This window comes from Oncorhynchus mykiss, chromosome 2, assembly GCF_057628025.1.
Source record: "Oncorhynchus mykiss isolate SJ-2025 chromosome 2, ASM5762802v1, whole genome shotgun sequence".
NCBI lineage: Eukaryota > Metazoa > Chordata > Actinopteri > Salmoniformes > Salmonidae > Oncorhynchus > Oncorhynchus mykiss.
The window spans coordinates 34,736,091-34,755,932 of NC_143023.1; the positions used below are offsets into that span (position 1 = coordinate 34,736,091).

General features: G+C 42.5%; 2 protein-coding genes across 4 annotated transcripts; both read left to right on the forward strand.

Annotated features, from left to right (window-relative positions):
• The first annotated feature begins 209 nt into the window (after positions 1–209).
• Positions 210–5,432, forward strand: LOC149985071 (myelin-associated glycoprotein-like). Of its 3 annotated transcripts, XM_090216823.1 has the most exons (5): positions 211–506; positions 802–901; positions 1,559–1,661; positions 2,052–2,105; positions 2,810–5,432. In XM_090216823.1, exons 1-5 carry the CDS (start codon positions 269–271, stop codon positions 2,969–2,971), a joined length of 657 nt encoding a protein of 218 aa, XP_090072949.1. In that variant the 5' UTR covers positions 211–268; the 3' UTR covers positions 2,972–5,432. The 3 variants fall into 3 exon arrangements, with proteins under 3 accessions (XP_090072958.1, XP_090072949.1, XP_090072967.1); XM_090216832.1 differs by lacking the exon at positions 2,052–2,105 and having other exon boundaries at positions 210–506; XM_090216841.1 differs by lacking the exons at positions 1,559–1,661; positions 2,052–2,105 and having other exon boundaries at positions 2,810–2,920.
• A 10,737-nt stretch (positions 5,433–16,169) lies between these two features.
• LOC149985072 (sialic acid-binding Ig-like lectin 14) lies at positions 16,170–17,600 on the forward strand (the record flags this gene model as incomplete). The annotated part of the gene is made up of 3 exons (XM_090215056.1): positions 16,170–16,533; positions 16,644–17,270; positions 17,469–17,600. Coding segments are annotated over 2 exons (654 nt in total), but the record flags the coding sequence as incomplete, so codon positions are not given.
• Between the last annotated feature and the right edge of the window lie 2,242 nt (positions 17,601–19,842).

Consider the following 19,842-nt stretch of genomic DNA (forward strand, 5'->3'; position numbering starts at 1 on the left):
CCGGGGGCCCCTCGATGTCCAGAGGGGGGCGGAGGGACCTCCGATACCTCACCTTCCTGCAGGGGACCAGCATATTATGTTATGTTATGTGGTATCATAACAGATGGTATCATATCGTATTGTACCACCTACATTACACCACGCTACACCATGCCATCCAACTCTACATGTCAGTCATATCCTTACCTCCACCCTCTCTTCAGACGCCCCTGTCCTCCTGGAAGAGTCCAAGTGCACAGTGGTGAGGGAGGGAGTCCAGTGTGTTTGCATGGCTACGGGTAACCCTGAGCCCATCATCGAGTTCTACCTCCCCGACAAGAACATCACCATCAACGACACGGACGGCCGCTACAACTACTACACGCACACAAACGGCCACACGTCCACGGGCATGATAAAACTACGGGAGAAGGGCGAGCGCCTGGGCAACGGTGCTGTCAATGTGCACTGCAGCATCAGCAACATATACGGGTCGGAGAGCTTTCATCTGGAGTTACAGCAGGAGAGTGAGTACACAAGTTCAGGTTTATGGTTAAACACAGAAACAAACGCATACAATTAAAATGCTACACGTTGTATAGCCAAGCATACATGAGAGATTGAACTGAAATCAGAAGTGTAGTACCTTTTATATGATATCTAGATTGACTGTATAAGTAAGAGCATAAACTGGCTACCCCATTGGCTTGATATGGCAATGGCATTATCTTGAATGTAAATACGTTATAGTACCAGGACCTAGCTAAACAGTATTTTATGTTTCTATATTGTCTTCAATATGGTGTTCTTGTCCGATGTTAGAGAAGTACATGATGGCAGTGATTGTTGGCACCATCGGTGGAGTGGCTGTCATCGCCTTCATCATCGCAGCAGTGAGATATGTGGGCCATAACAACAAGAAGTGAGTATCCACCCTTCACTAACTGTGACAGGGGTCGATGCGAGGTACAGGTCATTTCCTGTTTGAATCGACGATAAGGAAACACTTCAGCCTCGCCATCCATTCTAAAACACCTCTGTGTATTCATGAGTGAATGATTGATCGATGAACGGACTTGAGAATCATTAGTCATAAGTTATGCTAACGCCAGAGCGAGTTCAATTCATTTGCCATCCCTAGTCCCATTTCTGGAATCCTCTGAGATGGAGATCCAAAATGGCTGCCTGGTGGATTGGGTTAGCAAGCCAGACTAACCGTAGTCTATAGTTTGCAGGCTCAATTCCCTGCTTTGTACCCTTGACCTGCTATGCTAAAAATACAGCCACGGTAGCCTACTTAACTAAGGTGCTTCAGCATTATACCAATACATCACATTCCGACAAAAGCTTTTACTGAAAGTCGCTCCAAGAGAGGGTGTCAGCTCAACCGCAACTAAACCCATGAACCAATAACCACAACCATGAACGTCGACCACAACCATGAACCATGGGCCTGTAGATTATTAACTGCGTTGGGAAGCAGGCCCTTGTTTTAAAATGGATGCCCAGGCTTGGAGTGTCGCCCTGAGTTAGTTAGTGGCCATGAGACCGAGTCTGATCTTGTGACTCCACCCCCCAGAGAGAATGGCAACCCTGGGCAGGACCTGGTCTCTAAACTGGAGAACCCAGCGTTGTACTACAGCACAGTCAAGAAGGACAAACAATGTCTGAGGAAGAAAGTGGTGAGACATGTTGATGATGATGACTATAATGATGATAATGACCATTCTCAGATCTGTCTTAAACGTGAGAATGATAGCTTACCCGTTGCTGATACTGAAACTATACTATACCCATTCAATTCATGTCCTATTTTTGATGTAAAGTAAGGTTCATTCCATGGAGATATTCATAAATAATCAAAAACCTATATGACCTCTTATGTTAAAGAGAAAATGTAAACTTCCCCAGCCAACTACTGGCCTAGCCTGAGAATCCCAGTACCACTATAGCTATCTATCACAGTACCACTGGTGTAGCTGCCACCATAGCCTTTCCAGACATCTGTTTTCTGCTTCATCGCTTCTCTGCGTTCTTCTGTCTCTGTTTTCTCTTCCCTTACTCTTGCACAGCTTAAGACAGAGCTTCTGGGCTCAAAGTTTAACTCCATTCTAGAGGAGAGCACGGTAAGGTTCCTAAACAACCCAGCCCCAATCCCAACTCCAAGTCTCAGTGGTAGACAGCATCCCTCACACATCACAGACAGCAAAATTATGCGATGGCCCAAATTTGTCTCTAGTCTACAATATCACGACTTACCATTTTACCCAGTTAACCACTTGGTGTTACGGTCCTGAAGTGGATCTTTAGCATGAAATGTCCAGACCTTGCCTGGCAATGTGGCCCACATTCAGACCAAAAGTAACTGTGGGAAGTTGTTAGGGCCACATAACTCAAGCCAGAGATGGCCCATAAGCAAAGTGCCAACCCTCCCCCAGTTCGCATCTCATACATTTGGACCAGATCTGGGCCATATGACTCATTGTGGTGCCAGAACTGAGCCACATTGTATGTGTCACAAAACAACCAGATCTGGCCCACAGTCGTCTGCTGTCTGAGATCAGCTTCCATGTGCTCTATTGCCTTTGATTTCCAGTACTACTGTTGCACGGCTGCCTCGATACTAACAGGATATGCTAAACCGCCTCAATCTCCTTGTTTTACGCCTCTGCTCACCAGTAACTACTAACCCTCCTTTCTCCTCTCTCAATGTCTGTCATGTTATCCCTTTATACTCTGAATGTTCTGAGGTGTCAATGGCATTGGTGGCACTGTGCTGATATAACCTGTGATTCTGAATGGGCCTTCTCTCTTTCCGTATCTTCAACAGGGAGAAGACGGGGATTATCAACCTGTGGGCTCTATGGCAGACCTGGAGAGGCAAGAGCTGAATTACGCCGCCCTGCAGTTTCTCGGGGGGCGCTCCAGGGATGGGGGGGCCTCAGGGAGGGGGGATGACGGCAGCGACTACACCGAGATCAAGGCCAAATGAATCGCGATCCTTCCCTGACCCATCGTCACCGCGAGACACAGTGGCAGCCATGTTGTCGCCCCCCTCCTCACGTCATTCGCCCCCTCTTCAAACGTCTTCCCCCCTCCCCCGTAGACTCCACCCCCAACCTTCACCGTCACACCAAGAACTCCCATCGTCTCCGCCCGTCCCTGAATCATCTCAAATGACGTCCCCGTTAGTCGACCCCCAAGCCTCCAAGGGGAACCCCAGTCACATCTCGCCACCCAGGACTGCTGGTAGCTACTTGCAGGGTCAGAACACGGCCCAGTGGACAATGTAAAAAGATCTTTGTATTATCAGCAGCTGTCGGTCTCCAGGCTCTTACTCTATTGTTCATAGTCAAACAATTCCCTCACAACAGGTGCAATGCGTTAGTTACTGTACTGTATCATCTAGATTCAATGTTGCTATTTCCATCTCTACACCATTAATTGTTGGCATTGCTTTTCTGGGGCTCCCCTTCTGTATGTCACCCTATATCATACTCATAGCTAGCCTGGTTAAACCAGATTGAACGCTGAGCTCACCAGTTTTCCTGTGAAACGCAGCGCAATCAGTTTGGATACCAGGCTAACTGTCTAGATCCATCCGTTATAGTTCTTCTCCACTGTGTCCGCTGCCAGTCGAAGTGTCAGGGAAAGGGGTGTGTTTTGTGCTTTTTCTTTTCTTATCTCTATTTCTGACCCTGGATCTGGAGGAAATGAGGGATCTCTTCTCTCTTCCTGATCCAGTGGTTGTCAACGCTGACCAGTGTTCAACAAACGTTAGGCCTGATACACATCCAATTGAAGCCTGTCATCTTCATCTCACATATTCTGTTCCAACATATAGTTCAATAGTGATGTGTGCTGTGACTCTGTGGCTTTTGATGATGATGAGAAATGAATATTTCTTTGATTTTATATAAAGAGAGAAAATTGATACTCTTACAGGTTTGTGGAGCCACGAACACAAGGTTCTGCTCGTGCAAGAAGTGGCCTGAATATTTTTGTTTTTATGCATTATAAGCACTGATTGCATTGTGTTTTGCTCTTGTGGAAATATGCCGGGGTAACACAGAATGTTCTATTTATTCCGTTGCCCATGATTTAATTACTAGTATTTTTGGACGATGTTTTGCTAAGGGTAAGTGTTAACTTATCCTTAAATGGGAACCAATGGATTAGAATACATTTTTGGATCAATCTGGCATACATGACTCCACTGTAACACTCGCACAGCAGGACAAAATGTATCTCGTTGAGACAATGTGTGTGTGTGTATGTAAACAGTGCTGAAAGATCAGCGAACACTGATCACTGTGGGTGTTTCAAAAGATCACTTTACCTGAGACCGCTTCTCACAAAATGTCTACTTCAATGGTTGTGAAGTGTGAAATCGATGCCTAATCCTATAGGGTTGTATCAGAGGAGGCATTTGAGTGGCACAACATTGAAGTTGTTATACCAGTTGGTTGTGCTATTCAAACATACTTGATCAACTCATGTAATGTAATCTCCAAGCTCACTAATGGCAACACTAGATAACAATGACTGTTAATACAATATTAATAAGCTGCATATGGATGGGTAAAAAGATACCAGTATACATTATGTAAATAAATACCCTGCATGACTATTATGCTGTCAGCCATATGTGTAGATACACTACGGTATGTACATGCTCACTATTGCAACAATGGTTTACACAGGCAAGTCGGATACAGGTTCGGTAACACTTTAACTGACTTCTCTGTCATAAGGGTGACATAACGCTGTCATAACATAACACATGTCATTTTCGGTCATGAAAACTGATGTCAAAATACTGACAACCCTTTACACTGTCATGACACAAATGGGTATTTATGTAAATTAGTTGGCTAGCGGTATGCTAAGCCAATAACCTGACTGAAGCAAAGATTTGTGCCATGACGGTGTCAAGCTTATGTCAGCTGTCATGACTGTTAATAACATATTTTATGTCATTGTTCTGACATGGTTAAGTCACTAGACCTAATGGCAGAGCGTTCAAGATGTGTTGCCCAACATTGAGACATGCCAATATGGACATCCGTTTAGTAACACTTACTGTCGTCAGTTCTCTTGAACGCCTCATGGGGGGGTTTATTTCTTTCTAAACCTGGGAACAAAATGGAGAAGCGTTGTTCATGTCTTCTCTAATTTGTTTGTCACATAGTGTGTTGTAAAGCAGATTTGTACTTTCTTTACTTTGTGGTATTCATTATTATTATTGTGATGATTTTTTTTTTTATATCTTTGACACAATAATTCCGATCAGAATTCTGCAATCCTTCTGCAAATTAGCACTGTTATTACTTAATGACAATAAGAGCTCTATGATGATGTTTGATCATTCTCTTTCTTTTACAAGTCTGTCCCGCCTCAAGCAAAGCCATCTTTCTTTGGGTCCAAACAACAAATAAATCAAGTAAACAACAGAGAATGTGACCAGTTCAGTTTGTTATCTATATAGTTGATATGTTTTCTCATACCCAAAACAGTATGGAAAATACACCCTGAACACATTCTATATCTCCATGTATTAGTATTTCTTTATTGATACAGTATGTAACAGTTATTCCCCCCACACAATGAAACAAAGTACTATCTTCGGTTCACCCTTTTGCTATTTAAGTCACAGAAACACTGTTAACTGACATGATTTTAGAGCCAATTTGTGCAGTACTGAAAGAAGTAGAATAAAGGAAGCAGCTACAGTATGTTGCAACCTGTTTATTTAAGATTGATATAAGCACAAATTCTTATTTTCAATGACGGCCTAGGAAAAGTTGGTTAACTGCCTGTTCAGGGGTAGAACGACAGATTTGTACCTTGTCAGCAAAGGGGTTTGAACTTGCAACCTTCCGATTACTAGTCCAACGCGCTAACCACTAGGCTACCCTGCCGCCCCGGGGGTAGCCTATATCACTTTATTGGTCAGTTGCACACAAGGTCCAACCAAACTTTGACTTCCTTTTTTAAGCCAACCCCTCCGAAAGACACACATACATACACCTACAGACATATTTTGGAGAGGTGTGGGGGGGCTGCCACAATTTGCGGCAGGTTGATATTTACAGAATAGAGCGAATTTCGCTAGATGGGTCAGCTGCAGAGATGTGTAGTGTTAATTTGAGGTTAGGTTAAGCATTAGGGTTAACTGTGTGGTTAAGGTTAGGGTTAAGTCGGTTTAAATCACATTTTATGACTTTTGGCCATTTCAGCTAGTGACCACTCTGCAGAGCTGCCTCGAGAACGAGATTCAGGCCAAAAACACTAACCTGCCACTGGGTGCTGTTGTGGGGGGTTGCTCAAGGGCACGAAATGGCATCAAATATTTGATACCAGCAACCCTCCAGTTGCCAGCTCACTTCACAAAATACTTTTCCCTCATCGGATCTGGAATTAGTTTGCTGGTTTGCCTCTCTAACCGCTAGGCTACATTCTCTGGTTGCAAATTTCAGTTAGCCAAACGGAACTTAAAGTTGTCCTTGATTATAATTTACCTCGCTCAGACAGTCCTACCTTGCATAACTTGTTGATAAAAAAATCTAAATATAACAGTGATAAGCATTTCATTGGCACCTGACCTTATGCCATATGTCCCCCTGTAATGAAACTGTGGGATTGGAATGTTGTCTTACCATTTACAAGCACTGGTCAGATAGACAAGGAGGGCCACATTAAGGCTGAGGAACAGATCAACAATTATCAACGGATAGACTGCAACGTCACTATTCTCTGGCCCAGGGATATCTATGGGAAGTAATAAAAATGAATTGGTACGAAAACACTTTGTTTAATTGGTCCAACACTATTCTACTTTAGCTCTACTCTTTACCCCACCAGCCAGGTTTCCATCCAATTGGTGACAGATTTTCATGCAGAATAAAATGTGCACGTTTCCACCAAACTGACTTGCTGCAGATATACTGCTATTTCTCCCATAATACATTTTTACCGACACAAAAATATCCCACCATGTTGAACGAACAAATGATCTGTCTGCATTTATACAATTGTATCATCGAAACTTCCTGGTTCCATCACAGTTGTCATTGTTATTATGACTTTACCAGCATAAACATTGTGGATGGATAAGTGACCAAAAGTAAGTGGACGCCTGCTCATCGAAAGTCTCATTCCAAAATCATGGGCATTAATATGGAGTTGGTCCCCCTTTTGCTGCTGTAACAGCCTCCACAACAGCCTCCACCTCTGGGAAGGCTGTTTACTAGATGTTGGAACATTGCTGCTTCCCTTCAGCCACGGGCACTGATGTTGGGCGATTCGGCCTGTTTCACAGTCGGCGTTCCAATTCATCCCAAAGGTGTTTGATGGGGTTGAGGGTCAGGGCTCTGTGCAGGCCAGTAAAGTTCTTCCACACCTATCTCGACAAATCATTTCTATTTTGACCTCGCTTTGTGCACGGGGGCATTGTCATGCTGAAACAGGAAAGGGCCTTCCCCAAACTGTTGCCACAAAGATGGAAGCACAGAATCGTCTAGAATGTCATTGTATGCTGTAGCCTCAAGATTTCCCTTCACTGGAACTAAAGGTCCAAATCATGAAACAATGTGTTTTATAAAGAGGTGATTTTATAAAACTATAGTTTATTAAACTCTGCATAAACTGAGTATAAACAACATATACAGTGTATTCGGAAAGTGACTTTTTCCACATTTTGTACATTACAGCCTTATTCTAAAATGTATAAAATAGTTTTTTTCATCAGTCTACACACTATACCCCATACTGACAAAACAAAAACAGGTATTTAGACATTTTGGGAAATTTATTTAAAAAAAATAAAAAAAATATTAAATGAACATTCAGACCCTTTACTCAGAACTTTGTTTAAATCAAATCAAATGTTAGTTGTCACATGCGACCTTACAGTGAAATGCTTCCAAGCCCTTAACCAAAAACGCAGTTGTAAGAAAAATACCTACAAAAATAAGAAATAAATGCATCAAATAATTAAAGAGCAGCAGTAAAATAACAATAGCGAGGCTATATACAGGGGGTACCGGTACAGAGACAATGTGCGGGGGCACCGGTTAGTCGAGGTAATATGTACATGTAGGTAGAGTTATTAAAGTGACTATGCATAGATAATAAGCAGAGAGTAGTAGCTGTTTAAAAGCCTCTTGGACCTAGACTTGGCACTCCGGTACCGCTTGCTGTGCGGTAGCAGAGAGAACAGTCTATGACTAGGGTGGCTGGTGTAATTGACAATTTTTAGGGCCTTCCTCTGATACTGCCTGGTAGTACCTGAAGTACTGGGCCGTACGCACTACCCTCTGTAGTGCCTTGCGGTCGGAGGCAGTTGCCATACCAGGCAGTGATGCAAACAGTTAAGATGCTCTTGGTGGTGCAGCTGTATATCATTTTGAGGATCTGAGGACCCATGCCAAATCTTTTCAGTCCCCTGTGGGGAAATAGGTTTTGTCGTGTCCTCTTCACGACAAAACTTGTATCATGTTAGTTTGTTGGTGATGTGGACACCAAGGGTCTTGAAGATTTAAACCTGCTCCACTACAGCCCCGTCGATGATAATGGGGGCGTGCTCGGCCCTCCTTCTCCTGTGGTCCATAATCATCTGCTTTGTCTTGATCACGTTGAGGGAGAGGTTGTTGTCCAGGCACCACAAGGCCAGGTCTCTGACCTCCTCCCTCTATTCTGTCACATCGTTGTCGGTGATGAGGCCTGCCACTGTTGTGTCATCAGCAAACTTAATGATGATGGTGTTGGAGTTGTGCCTGGCCATGCAGATACAGTGCCTTGCGAAAGTATTCGGCCCCCTTGAACTTTGCGACCTTTTGCCACATTTCAGGCTTCAAACATAAAGATATAAAACTGTATTTTTTTGTGTAGAATCAACAACAAGTGGGACACAATCATGAAGTGGAACGACATTTATTGGATATTTCAAACTTTTTTAACAAATAAAAAACTGAAAAATTGGGCGTGCAAATTTATTCAGCCCCATTAAGTTAATACTTTGTAGCGCCACCTTTTGCTGCGATTACAGCTGTAAGTCGCTTGAGGTATGTCTCTATCAGTTTTGCACATCGAGAGACTGAAATTTTTTCCCATTCCTCCTTGCAAAACAGCTCGAGCTCAGTGAGGTTGGATGGAGAGCATTTGTGAACAGTCTTCTGATCAGTCTTCTCCTTGTATGAGCTGAAAGTTTAGAGGGACGGCCAGGTCTTGGTAGATTTGCAGTGGTCTGATACTCCTTCCATTTCAATATTATCGCTTGCACAGTGCTCCTTGGGATGTTTAAAGCTTGGGAAATCTTTTTGTATCCAAATCCGGCTTTAAACTTCTTCACAACAGTATCTCGGACCTGCCTGGTGTGTTCCTTGTTCTTCATGGACCTCTGAGACTATCACAGTGCAGGTGCATTTATACGGAGACTTGATTACACACAGGTGGATTGTATTTATCATCATTAGTCATTTAGGTCAACATTGGATCGTTCAGAGATCCTCACTGAGTTTGCTGCACTGAAAGTAAAGGGGCTGAATAATTTTGCACGCCCAATTTTTCAGTTTTTGATTTGTTAAAAAAGTTTGAAATATCCAATAAATGTCATTCCACTTCATGATTGTGTCCCACTTGTTGTTGATTCTTCACAAAAAAATACAGTTTTATATCTTTTTGCTTGAAGCCTGAAATGTGGCAAAAGGTCGCAAAGTTCAAAGGGGCCGAATACTTTCGCAAGGCACTGTATGAGTGGACAGGGAGTACAGGAGGGGACTGAGCACGCACCCCTAAGGGGCACCCGTGTTGAGGATCAGTATGGCGGATGTGTTGTTACCTACCCTAACTACCTGGAGGCAGCCTGTCAGGAAGTCCAGGATCCAGTTGCAGAGGGAGGTGTTTAGTCCCAGGGTCCTTAGCTTAGTGATGAGCTTTGAGGGCACTATGGTGTGAAACGCTGAGCTGTCGTCAATGAATAGCATTCTCACATAGGTGTTCCTTTTGTCAATGTGTGAAAGGGCAGTGTGGAGTGCAATAGAGATTGCATCCGTGGATCTGTTGGGGCGGTATGCAAATTAGAGTGGGTCTAGGGTTTCTGGGATAATGGTGTTAATCTGAGCCATGACCAGCCTTTCACAGCACTTCATGGATACAGACGTGAGTGCTACGGGTCGGTAGTCTTTTAGGCAGGTTACCTTAGTGTTATTGGACACAGGGACTATGGTGGTCCGCTTGAAACATGTTGTTATTACAGACTCAGACAGGGAGAGGTTGAAAATGTCAGAGAAGACACTTGCCAGTTGGTCAGCGCATGCTCAGACAACACGTCCTGGTAATCCGTCTGGCCCTGCGGCCTTGTGAATGTTGACCTGTTTAAAGGTCCTACTCACATCGGCTAGGGAGAGCGTGATCACACAGTCGTCTGGAACAGCTGATGCTCTCATGCATGTTTCAGTGTTACTTGCCTTGAATCGAGCATAGAAGTAATTTAGCTAATCTGCTAGGCTTGTGTCACTGGACAGCTCGCTGCAGTGCTTCCCTTTGTAGTCTGTAATAGTTTGCAAGCCCTGCCACATCTGAAGAGCGTTGGAGCCGGTGTAGTACGATTCGATCTTAGTCCTGTGGGGACGATGTCATCTATGCACTTATTGATGAAGCCAGTGACTGATGTGGTGTACACCTCAATGCCATCAGAAGAATCCCGCAACATATTCCAGTCTGTGCTATCAAAACAGTCCTGTAGCTTAGCATCTGCTTATTCTGACCACTTTTCTATTGACTGGGTCACCGGTGCTTCGTGCATTAGTTTTTACTTGTAAGCAGGAATCAGGAGGATAGAATTATTGTCAGATTTGCCAAATGGAGGGCGAGGGAGAGCTTTATTCGCGCCTCTGTGTGTGGAGTAAAGGTGGTCTACAGTCTAAAGGTGGTCTCAGGCGAGCAAAGCCTTGAAACTTCCTTAGATATCGTGCACCAGCTGTTGTTTACAAATATACATAGACTGCCACCCCTTGTCTTACCAGAGGCTGCTGTTCTTTCCTGCTGATACAGTGTATAACCCGCCAGCTGTATGTTATTCATGTCGTCGTTCAGCCACAAATCGGTGGAACATACGATATTACACTTTTTAATACCCTTGGGTAGGATATACGTTCTTATAGTTTGTCCACTTTATTATCCAACAATTGTACGTTGGCCAATAGTACCGATGGTAAAGGCAGGTTAACCACTCATCGCCGGAAACTTACAAGGCACCCTGACCTCCTTCTGCAATATCTCCGTCTCTTGACGGGATGACGGGATGAGGGCCTTGTCGGGTGTCTGGAGTAAATCCATCTCGTCCGCCTCATTATAGAAAAATTATTTGTCCAGTTCAAGGTGAGTAATCGCTGTTCTGATGTCCAGAAGCTCTTTTCGGTCATAAGAGATGGTAGCAGCAACATAATGTACAAAATAAGTTACAAACAATGTGAAAAAACAAACATAATAGCATGGTTGGTTAAGAGCCCATAAAACGGCAGCCATCCCCTCCGGCGCCATCTGATAAGCACCTTTTACAACGATTGCAGCCTAGTCTTCTTGGGTATGAAGCTACTGTCACGTCCTGACCTTAGTTCCTTTTTCATGTCTCTATTTTAGGTTGGCCAGGGCATGATTTGGGGTGGGCATTCTATGTTTTGTTCTTGTGTTTATATTTCTATGTGTTTGGCCTGGTATGGTTCCCAATCAGAGGCAGCTGTCAATCGTTGTCTCTGATTGAGAACCATACTTAGGTAGCCTGTTTTCCCACTTTTGTTTGTGGGTGGTTATTTTCCGTTTCAGTGTTTTCACACATGTTTTGATTTTCCTTTATTCTCTCGTTCGTTTGTTTTCTGTGTTCAGTGTAATAAATATGACGAACACTTACCACGCTGCATATTGGTCTGATATTTCACACTCCTCGCTAGAGGAAGAAGAAAACCGTTAGAGCTACAAGGTTGACACATCTCTAAATGGGGAGTTTCTCACGTTCTTCTCTGTAGAGCCTCACAAGCTCTGTCAGGTTGGATGGGGAGCGTCGCTGCACAGCTATTTTAGGGTTTCTCCAGAGATGTTAGAGCAGGTTCAAGTCAGGGCTCTGGCTCGGTCACTCAGGGACATTCAGAAACTTGTCACGAAGCCACTCCTGCGTTGTCTTGGCTGTCTGCCCAGTGTCATTGTACTGTTGAAGATGAACCATCCCCCCAGTCTGACATCCTGAGCGCTTTCCCTCGATCCTGACTAGTCTCACAGTCCCTGCCGCTAAAATACATCCCCACAGCATGATGCTCTTACCACCATGCTTTCCTCCAGACGTTAAATCTTGACCAAGGCCCTTCTCCCCAGATTGCTCAGTTTGGCCGGGTGGTCAGCTCTAGGTAGTCATGGTGTTTCCAAACTTCTTCCATTTAAGAATTATGTAGTCCACTGAGTTCTTTGGGACCTTCAATGCTGCATACATCTTTTGGTACCCTTCCCCAGATCTGTGCCTTGAAACAATCCTGTCTCGGAGCTCTACAATCAATTCCTTCGACCTCATGGCTTAGTTTTGCTCTGACATGCGCGATCAACTGTGGGACCTTATATAGACAGGTGTGTGCCTTTCCAAATCATGTCCAATCAATTTAATTTACCACAGATGGACTCCAATCAAGTTGTAGAAACATCTCAAGGATGATCAATGGAAACAGGATGCACCGGATCTCAATTTCGAGTCTCATAGCAAAGGGTCTGAATACTTATGTAAATAAGGTACTTCTGTTTTGTTTATAATACATGAGCAAACATTGATAAAAACATTTTTTTTGCCTTTCTCATTGTGGGGTATTGTGTGTAGATGTATGAGATTTTTTATTTATTTCATCCTTTTTTAGAATAAGGCTGTAATGCAACAAAATGTGGAAAAGGCTAAGGGGTCTGAATACTTTCCAAAGGCACTGTATATTTCAAGGAACATGGTGTAGAGTTTAAGTGTAAGTTTTTCGGGGAAGTAACACCCGACCTAACAAATAGCAAATATCACAGTCACAAAGTGTGAAGATGAAGTAAACTATTTATGACTACATGCACTTCCATTACAACTACACAAATTGAAACTGAAATTCATCTGACAGTTTACACATTACTGATACTTTATCAGGCATTGTTGCAACAAATTCCTTCCATTTCAGGCTGTGATCAGTTGCATTATTACAATGTCTTCTTGCTATTAAGTCAACATAATGTAACGGTGAAAGAATCATCACTCTTCATAAGTGGGTCTTATATGTCTGTATACTTGAAAGATTGTGGTATAAAACCATCGCAAAAATATATTGAACACAACCCAGTAGCCTCTAACGTTGATAATAAAGGGATAACCTAGTCAGTTGCACAGCTGAACGCATTCAACCAAAATGTGTCTTCTGCATTTAACCCTACCCTGCATATTCTTACCCTTTGCCGGCCCCTTAGATTCAAACCAGCAAACTTTCGGTTACTGGCCCAACACTCTTAACTGCTAGGCTACCTTCCGCCCACGTCAAGGTTGTTGTAATTAGGAGACCAAGGCGCAGCGTGAAAAGCATACATTCTTCTTTTAATGAAGAAAGAACACTGAACAAAGTAACAAAGTAACAAAACAAACCGTGAAGCTAATATGAAAAGTGCAGACAGGCAACTAAACATAGAATAAGAACCCACAAAATACTCAAGGAATATGGCTACCTAAATATGGTCCCCAATCAGAGACAACAATAAACAGATGCCTCTGATTGGGAACCAATTCAGGCCACCATAGACCTACATATACCTAGACTTACAAAAAACCTTGATATACAAAAACACCTAGACAATACAAAAACTAACATACCCACCCTAGTCACACCCTGACCTGACCAAAATAAGAAAGAAAACAAAGACAACTAAGGTCAGGGCGTGACAGTCCATAATAAGTGCATTTAGCACACTATACTTACTATAGTTACTATGTCAGTTACTGCAGAATATGGCAGTACCCTTTTTGCAGCAGATCTATCATATTGGGTACAGGGCTTCATTTCTCAGACCACAGAGGGCATCAATAACAGTGAGACTATTGCCATCTTATCTCTATCCAATGCAAGGCATTCTCCATGTAATTCACATGCACATGTTTCAAACAGCCAATCTTGAAATATGTACACATTTTCTTATAGAAATCTTATAGAAACTTTCTTATGAAATAAAGCTGCATCTGAATATACAAGGCAAGGGGATTGCAGTGTTGATCAAGGCTGGTTGATAGGTGTGGATTGATGGGGTTTGATGGGTTGGTTGATGTGCTTGGGTTGATTAGGGTCTAGATACAGTACAGTATGGCTGGGTGGTATGTGTGGATTGGTGGGGTTTGATGGGTTGGTTGATGTGCTTGGGTTGATTATGGTCTAGATACAGTACAGTATGGCTGGGTGGTATGTGTGGATTGGTGGGGTTTGATGGGTTGGTTGATGTGTTTGGGTTGATTATGGTCTAGATACAGTACAGTATAGCTGGGTGGTATGCAGTACAGAGGGACTTCCTGGATTGCAGCACCAGGTTAGAGGGAGGAGTAACAGACTGGGGACATGAAGTGACAGTTCACACCCATCAGAGACTCACACAGGGCTCACAGTCAATAGGAAGAGAGAGCACACAGAGAGAGGTAATGTGCTGATTCAGTCTTATTCTCTGCATGGATCAAAAGACAAGCTATTGAACCATTATATATTTTTGTCTCGTTACATTGAATGACTGTTAAAACTTAATTATGACTATGTAATGTAATGGTAATATTATTCATTTAGGGCATTACAACACATTCCTTCATAAGGCTTTAAATAGCATAGGAATACATATTTATGAATGCAGTTAAATATATTTATGAGCAATTGTGAAGAAGGCATTCATATGAACCTTGAGCATAAATGTTTCTTTGACATCCTCTTAAGGCATTACAGAAAAATACATCTTAGTTGAATAAAAGTGCTAAGAAGGTTGTTATGAATGCAACTGTAGCACTCATAAAGGTGTAATGAAATATTAATATCCAATGTGTATTGCTATATGTTGTTATTCTCACAACACCATTTCATATTGTATTTCACACTTGTCTCCTGCTCCATACCAGTAGACACAGACAGAGATAGTGACCATTAGACAAAGAGGAGAAAGAGGAGAGAGACCCCGGTGTTGTGGTTGATTCATCGAGGCAGTAGAGGCAGGATGTGGGTCCTCATCTGGGCAGCTCTACTTCTCTCTCTGACAGAGAGAACCACATGCCAAAGTAAGGTTCCTTTTATCACTACTATTGTTAATATACATATGACACACATCCCAACAGATATTGTCACATTATTTTTTTTTACAAACAAGTGAAGTAGTATCAGTGCTTCTTGTATTACTCATGACTATATTCATTTCCCTCCGTCAGAGAAGGCCCCTGCAGCAGCATACAACATCACCTTCAGTCCAGCAGAGATAACACCCCAGAATGGACTATGTGCTGTTATTCCATGTTTGTTCACTCACCCTGATGACTTCCTTGCTAGCATAGCAATGTGGCTTAAATGCCCTGATGCACGATGTTCTATTAAAGTCGAAACTGACTCTATTTTCCACTCAAGAAATTCCTCTATAGCTCAGGAGGGTTATAGAAGGCGAGTAGCACTACTGGAGACAGACCTGACAAAGAAGAACTGCAGTATGATCATCAACGACATCACTAAGACTGATGACGGAGACTATCAATTAAGAATGTCCGGAACATTGAACAGTGGCAATATAAGTCAATTTACATACCAGACGAAACTGAAAATGGCAGTGAAAGGTACAGCATGACTATTACTGTTAGTTACAGTGACAAGAGTATTACTTTATTGTAATTTGTCATGTACACTTACTGTAACATAAGTACCTCCAGTTTACAAAGCCCAAGATTTCCCCAAGTCTCCCATTTCAAAGTGTTTATTTTTCTAAACCTGTACCAGGATTTCATACTTTCCATGAGTATATGTTTCTGCTGTTTTCTACATTGATACAAAATCCATGTTATAGCGTGACTTAAATGTAAAGGTAAATATCTTTGAGCCGACATGTGCATTTACCATGAATACGGGAACATTGCCTCTAAATGTAAATCATGCTATTGTGCGAATCTTCCACGATCCTGATTGAATTTAGGCCTCAGTCTGTGTTTCTATTTCCTAACTCCAGCTCTGACCCAGAAGCCCTCAGTGTTGACTCCTCCTCTGACAGAGGGAGAACCAGCGACCCTGACCTGCACCGCCCCGGGAATCTGCTCTGGAACTCCTCCTAACATCACATGGACATGGAGAGGGACAGGAGACAACATCACTGAGCTCAGAGACAACACCACCACACAAAGGAGAGAGGATCTGACCCGCGTCACAACAACCCACTTCTCAACATTGACCTTTACACCTTCAGCAGAGCACCACACCACCAAGGTCACGTGCCAAGTGACATTCAAAGGGAACATCACCACTGAGGAGACAGTGACTTTGAATGTGACTCGTAAGTAGCCTACATCATCTGACCTTACTTTGCACAACCCAACAGCTTGTTGTGCTTCAACAGTTATAATTCATGAACATGATAAACTGATTATATACTTTATTTTCTAGATGTGAAGGAACCCAAGATCTCTGGTAGTAACACAGTGCGAGAGGGTGATACCCTGAATCTGTCTTGCTTTGTTGACAGCTACCCACCACCACCATCTATCACCTGGAGTAAGAATGGGACAACAGCTTTGGAACAGAATAACTCTGGACTGGCCTCTCTCACCATCTCCAACATGACAAGAGAACATGCTGGGGAGTATGCGTGTAAAGCTCAACAACTTAACAGGACTCTGACAGCTTCCATTGATGTCACTGTGATGTGTGAGTACAAACAACACAAAATAGCTTGAAACATGTTTACTTTAAATTGTCCATGATATATCTTCCCCCTCTGTCTCTCGTTAGACCATCCTGTGATTCTCAATGCTTCTGGGTGTGTCATCCAGGCAAAGGTCATGACCTGTGTGTGTGTCAGCCAGGGGGTTCCCTTACCTCTCATAGGCTGGCTTAACACTGAGGAGTACTCCCTCACTAAATCAGTGTTGAGGTCCTCAGTGAACACCACCATCAGGATGCATGTCGAAAACCACACCAACACTACTGTGGAGTGTGTCAGCACAAATGAAGTGGGCAGAGTGAGAGAGAAGCTGCAAGTCACCCAAAAAGAGAGCCAAGGAAAGCGAGGAGGTAAAGATATAAGTTGTTACTTTGTTAGAGAGCAACAGCTTCCCTATCCCACCCAATAAGTCTGCAGCATAGAGGAATTACATGTATATGCTTTGAGTGAGAAAATATCATGTTATTATTTCATTTAAAAAGAAAATCAGAGGATACAAAGTATGGTGAGCAACTTCTAAAACCATACATGCTTTGTTCTCTTTATAGAGAAAGTATCTAAAGACATCTTGGCTCTGCTGTTGAACCCACCACTGATTACTGCATTTGTGATTGGTGCAGCCTGCTCATCCACCATCTGTTGTATCATCCTGTGTTTGACAGGGAAATGTAAAAGGTACATGCATTCTGTTACTGAAGTACAGTTAGTGTTATATGAGTGTTGGTGATTGTCTTTAGAAATTCACATTTCCTATCAAGAGTATCAGATATATTGTCAAATGTTGCAATGCCTTGCACCATGTTGTAATGGAGGTGCTTGCTAACCTCTCTAACATATAGTTATTGAGACATTTTATTTATAACATTTTCCCTAGATGCAAAGAGAGGATCCCAAAGGACTCAGACTCCAAAAGCCCTTTAACGAAACTGGAGATGGTTGCATGTGAAGACCAACAGGTGCCGTACCAGTTTCCTTTCTTTTTTCAGCTTTACCAACATTCTGTTAGCATTGACAGCATAAACAGATCTGGGACCAGCAAGCTAACAAGACTCCTCACACAGTGCTCTCTGTAATCTACTCCATAGACAAATGCAGGACAGGCTGTGCGGGGCGAACAGACCCCTCTGCAGGTGGTGCTGATGGAGGGAGCTGAAAACACAGGACCCCAGACCAGTGGAGCTGCAGGAAACTCTGCCAAAGGGGAAGAACCTCAAGATGTGCACTACGCCACTATCAACTACTCCCAACTGAAGAAGACTCCTGAGGAGGCAGAGAAGAAGACCACCACCTCAGAGTCAGAGTACGCCAAAATCAAACGAGAGAATAAGAAAGAAGGGTATGAAGGTGGAGGAGAGGGGAGTGGAGTGATGTACGAGGAGGAGAACGAGAATGGTAAGCCAGCAGCAGAGACATATGAGAATACAGAGCTTTACTCCAACGTCAAGGCTATTATGGGTGGTGAGTGACACAGCAATTTTCACTAGAAACATGGGGGATAGCATGCAGTATTATATAGCCATGTGTTCCTATATCATTTTCTGAATCCAGATTGAATGTTTTATGTTGATACTGGGACTTTTGCTCAACTGAAACTACTGTAGTTTTGGTGTTGTTTCCTCATGTGCCTAATCAAGTTTGAATGTTTTATGATAATACAGAGCCGTTGTTTAATAACTGAAACTACTGTAGTTAATAGTTTTGGTAAATGATTTATTTTACAGCCCTGTGTCAGATGGTACTGTATGTATCTGGTGGTTGTACATTTTCAATAAGAATATTTTCTAGTTGTACATAGAAGCAAGTTTTGGTCAAGTTTTTATAAAGTCTTTCAAGGAAGAGTCATTTTACTTTTGTAATGACAGTGTTTTGTCACCAAGGGGAAGGACTGACACATACGTGGTTGGGAAAAGTAGAGGTCAAGCCATTTATTTTTTCTTCTCCTTTTTCCTTTCATTTTGCATTTTGATTTGACAAGTGGGTGGGGATATTAGGTAGTATGTGTGGATGTAATCAATATATTTCTGTAAATAGAATACTGATACACTGTTGGAAATGTTGGCAAAATGTAAATCAGAATTCTCATTTTGGGCTAGCCAGAGAGCTCAAATTAAAGAATCAAGAAAAAAAGTACATTATGTTGTTTTCTTTAGACAGCTTGGTTGTTTAGCAACAAAACAGATGTGAGCACAACTATGTGGTAAAACAGCTGGGTTGGCTTAGATTGTTGACAACATGTCACATATTTCGTCTCCAATGTTTAAAAATATAAATACATTTGCACAATGAGCACTTGTTGTCTCTCAAATACGGTGTTACAGTTGTTTGGTTAGCTAGGTAGTATTTTTTTGTGTGCCATATTAGCAAATAACACCCCCCAGAAATATGACATTTCAAGAACAACATAAAACTAGCTGAAACAAGCCATATACTATTCGCCAGATGGCAGCTTTGTGTCATTGTTGCTAGATATCTGGCCATCCAGAATCACCACAACATGTGGTCTTCTGCCCCATTGAAGCATGTCTATCGTTTTCATGACATTGTCAGCTAACCCATTTATGAGAATATTTTTCTATTCATAAGTGTGCATTATTGCAGTATTGTTTTATATTGAGGCACTACCTCAATCTTTTTTTGTATTTTCATTTGTTTGTTCTCTGAAATCTGTTAAAAGAATGTATAAATGGTACATTTTTCAACTTACCATCTCCACAAATTTCATTCAATAGTAATTATAAGCTACCAATTGAATAAATCAGGAATGGGCAACTTTGATGGGGGTGGAGGCCCCCCCAAAAATCAGGTCTGCATACCCACATCTATACCCACACATGTAGTCAGAGCCAGAGTCAGGGCTCTGACTACATGTGGGTATGCAGCCCTGTGAGCCACTGCGGCCCCCTGTGATGATTTTATTTTTGT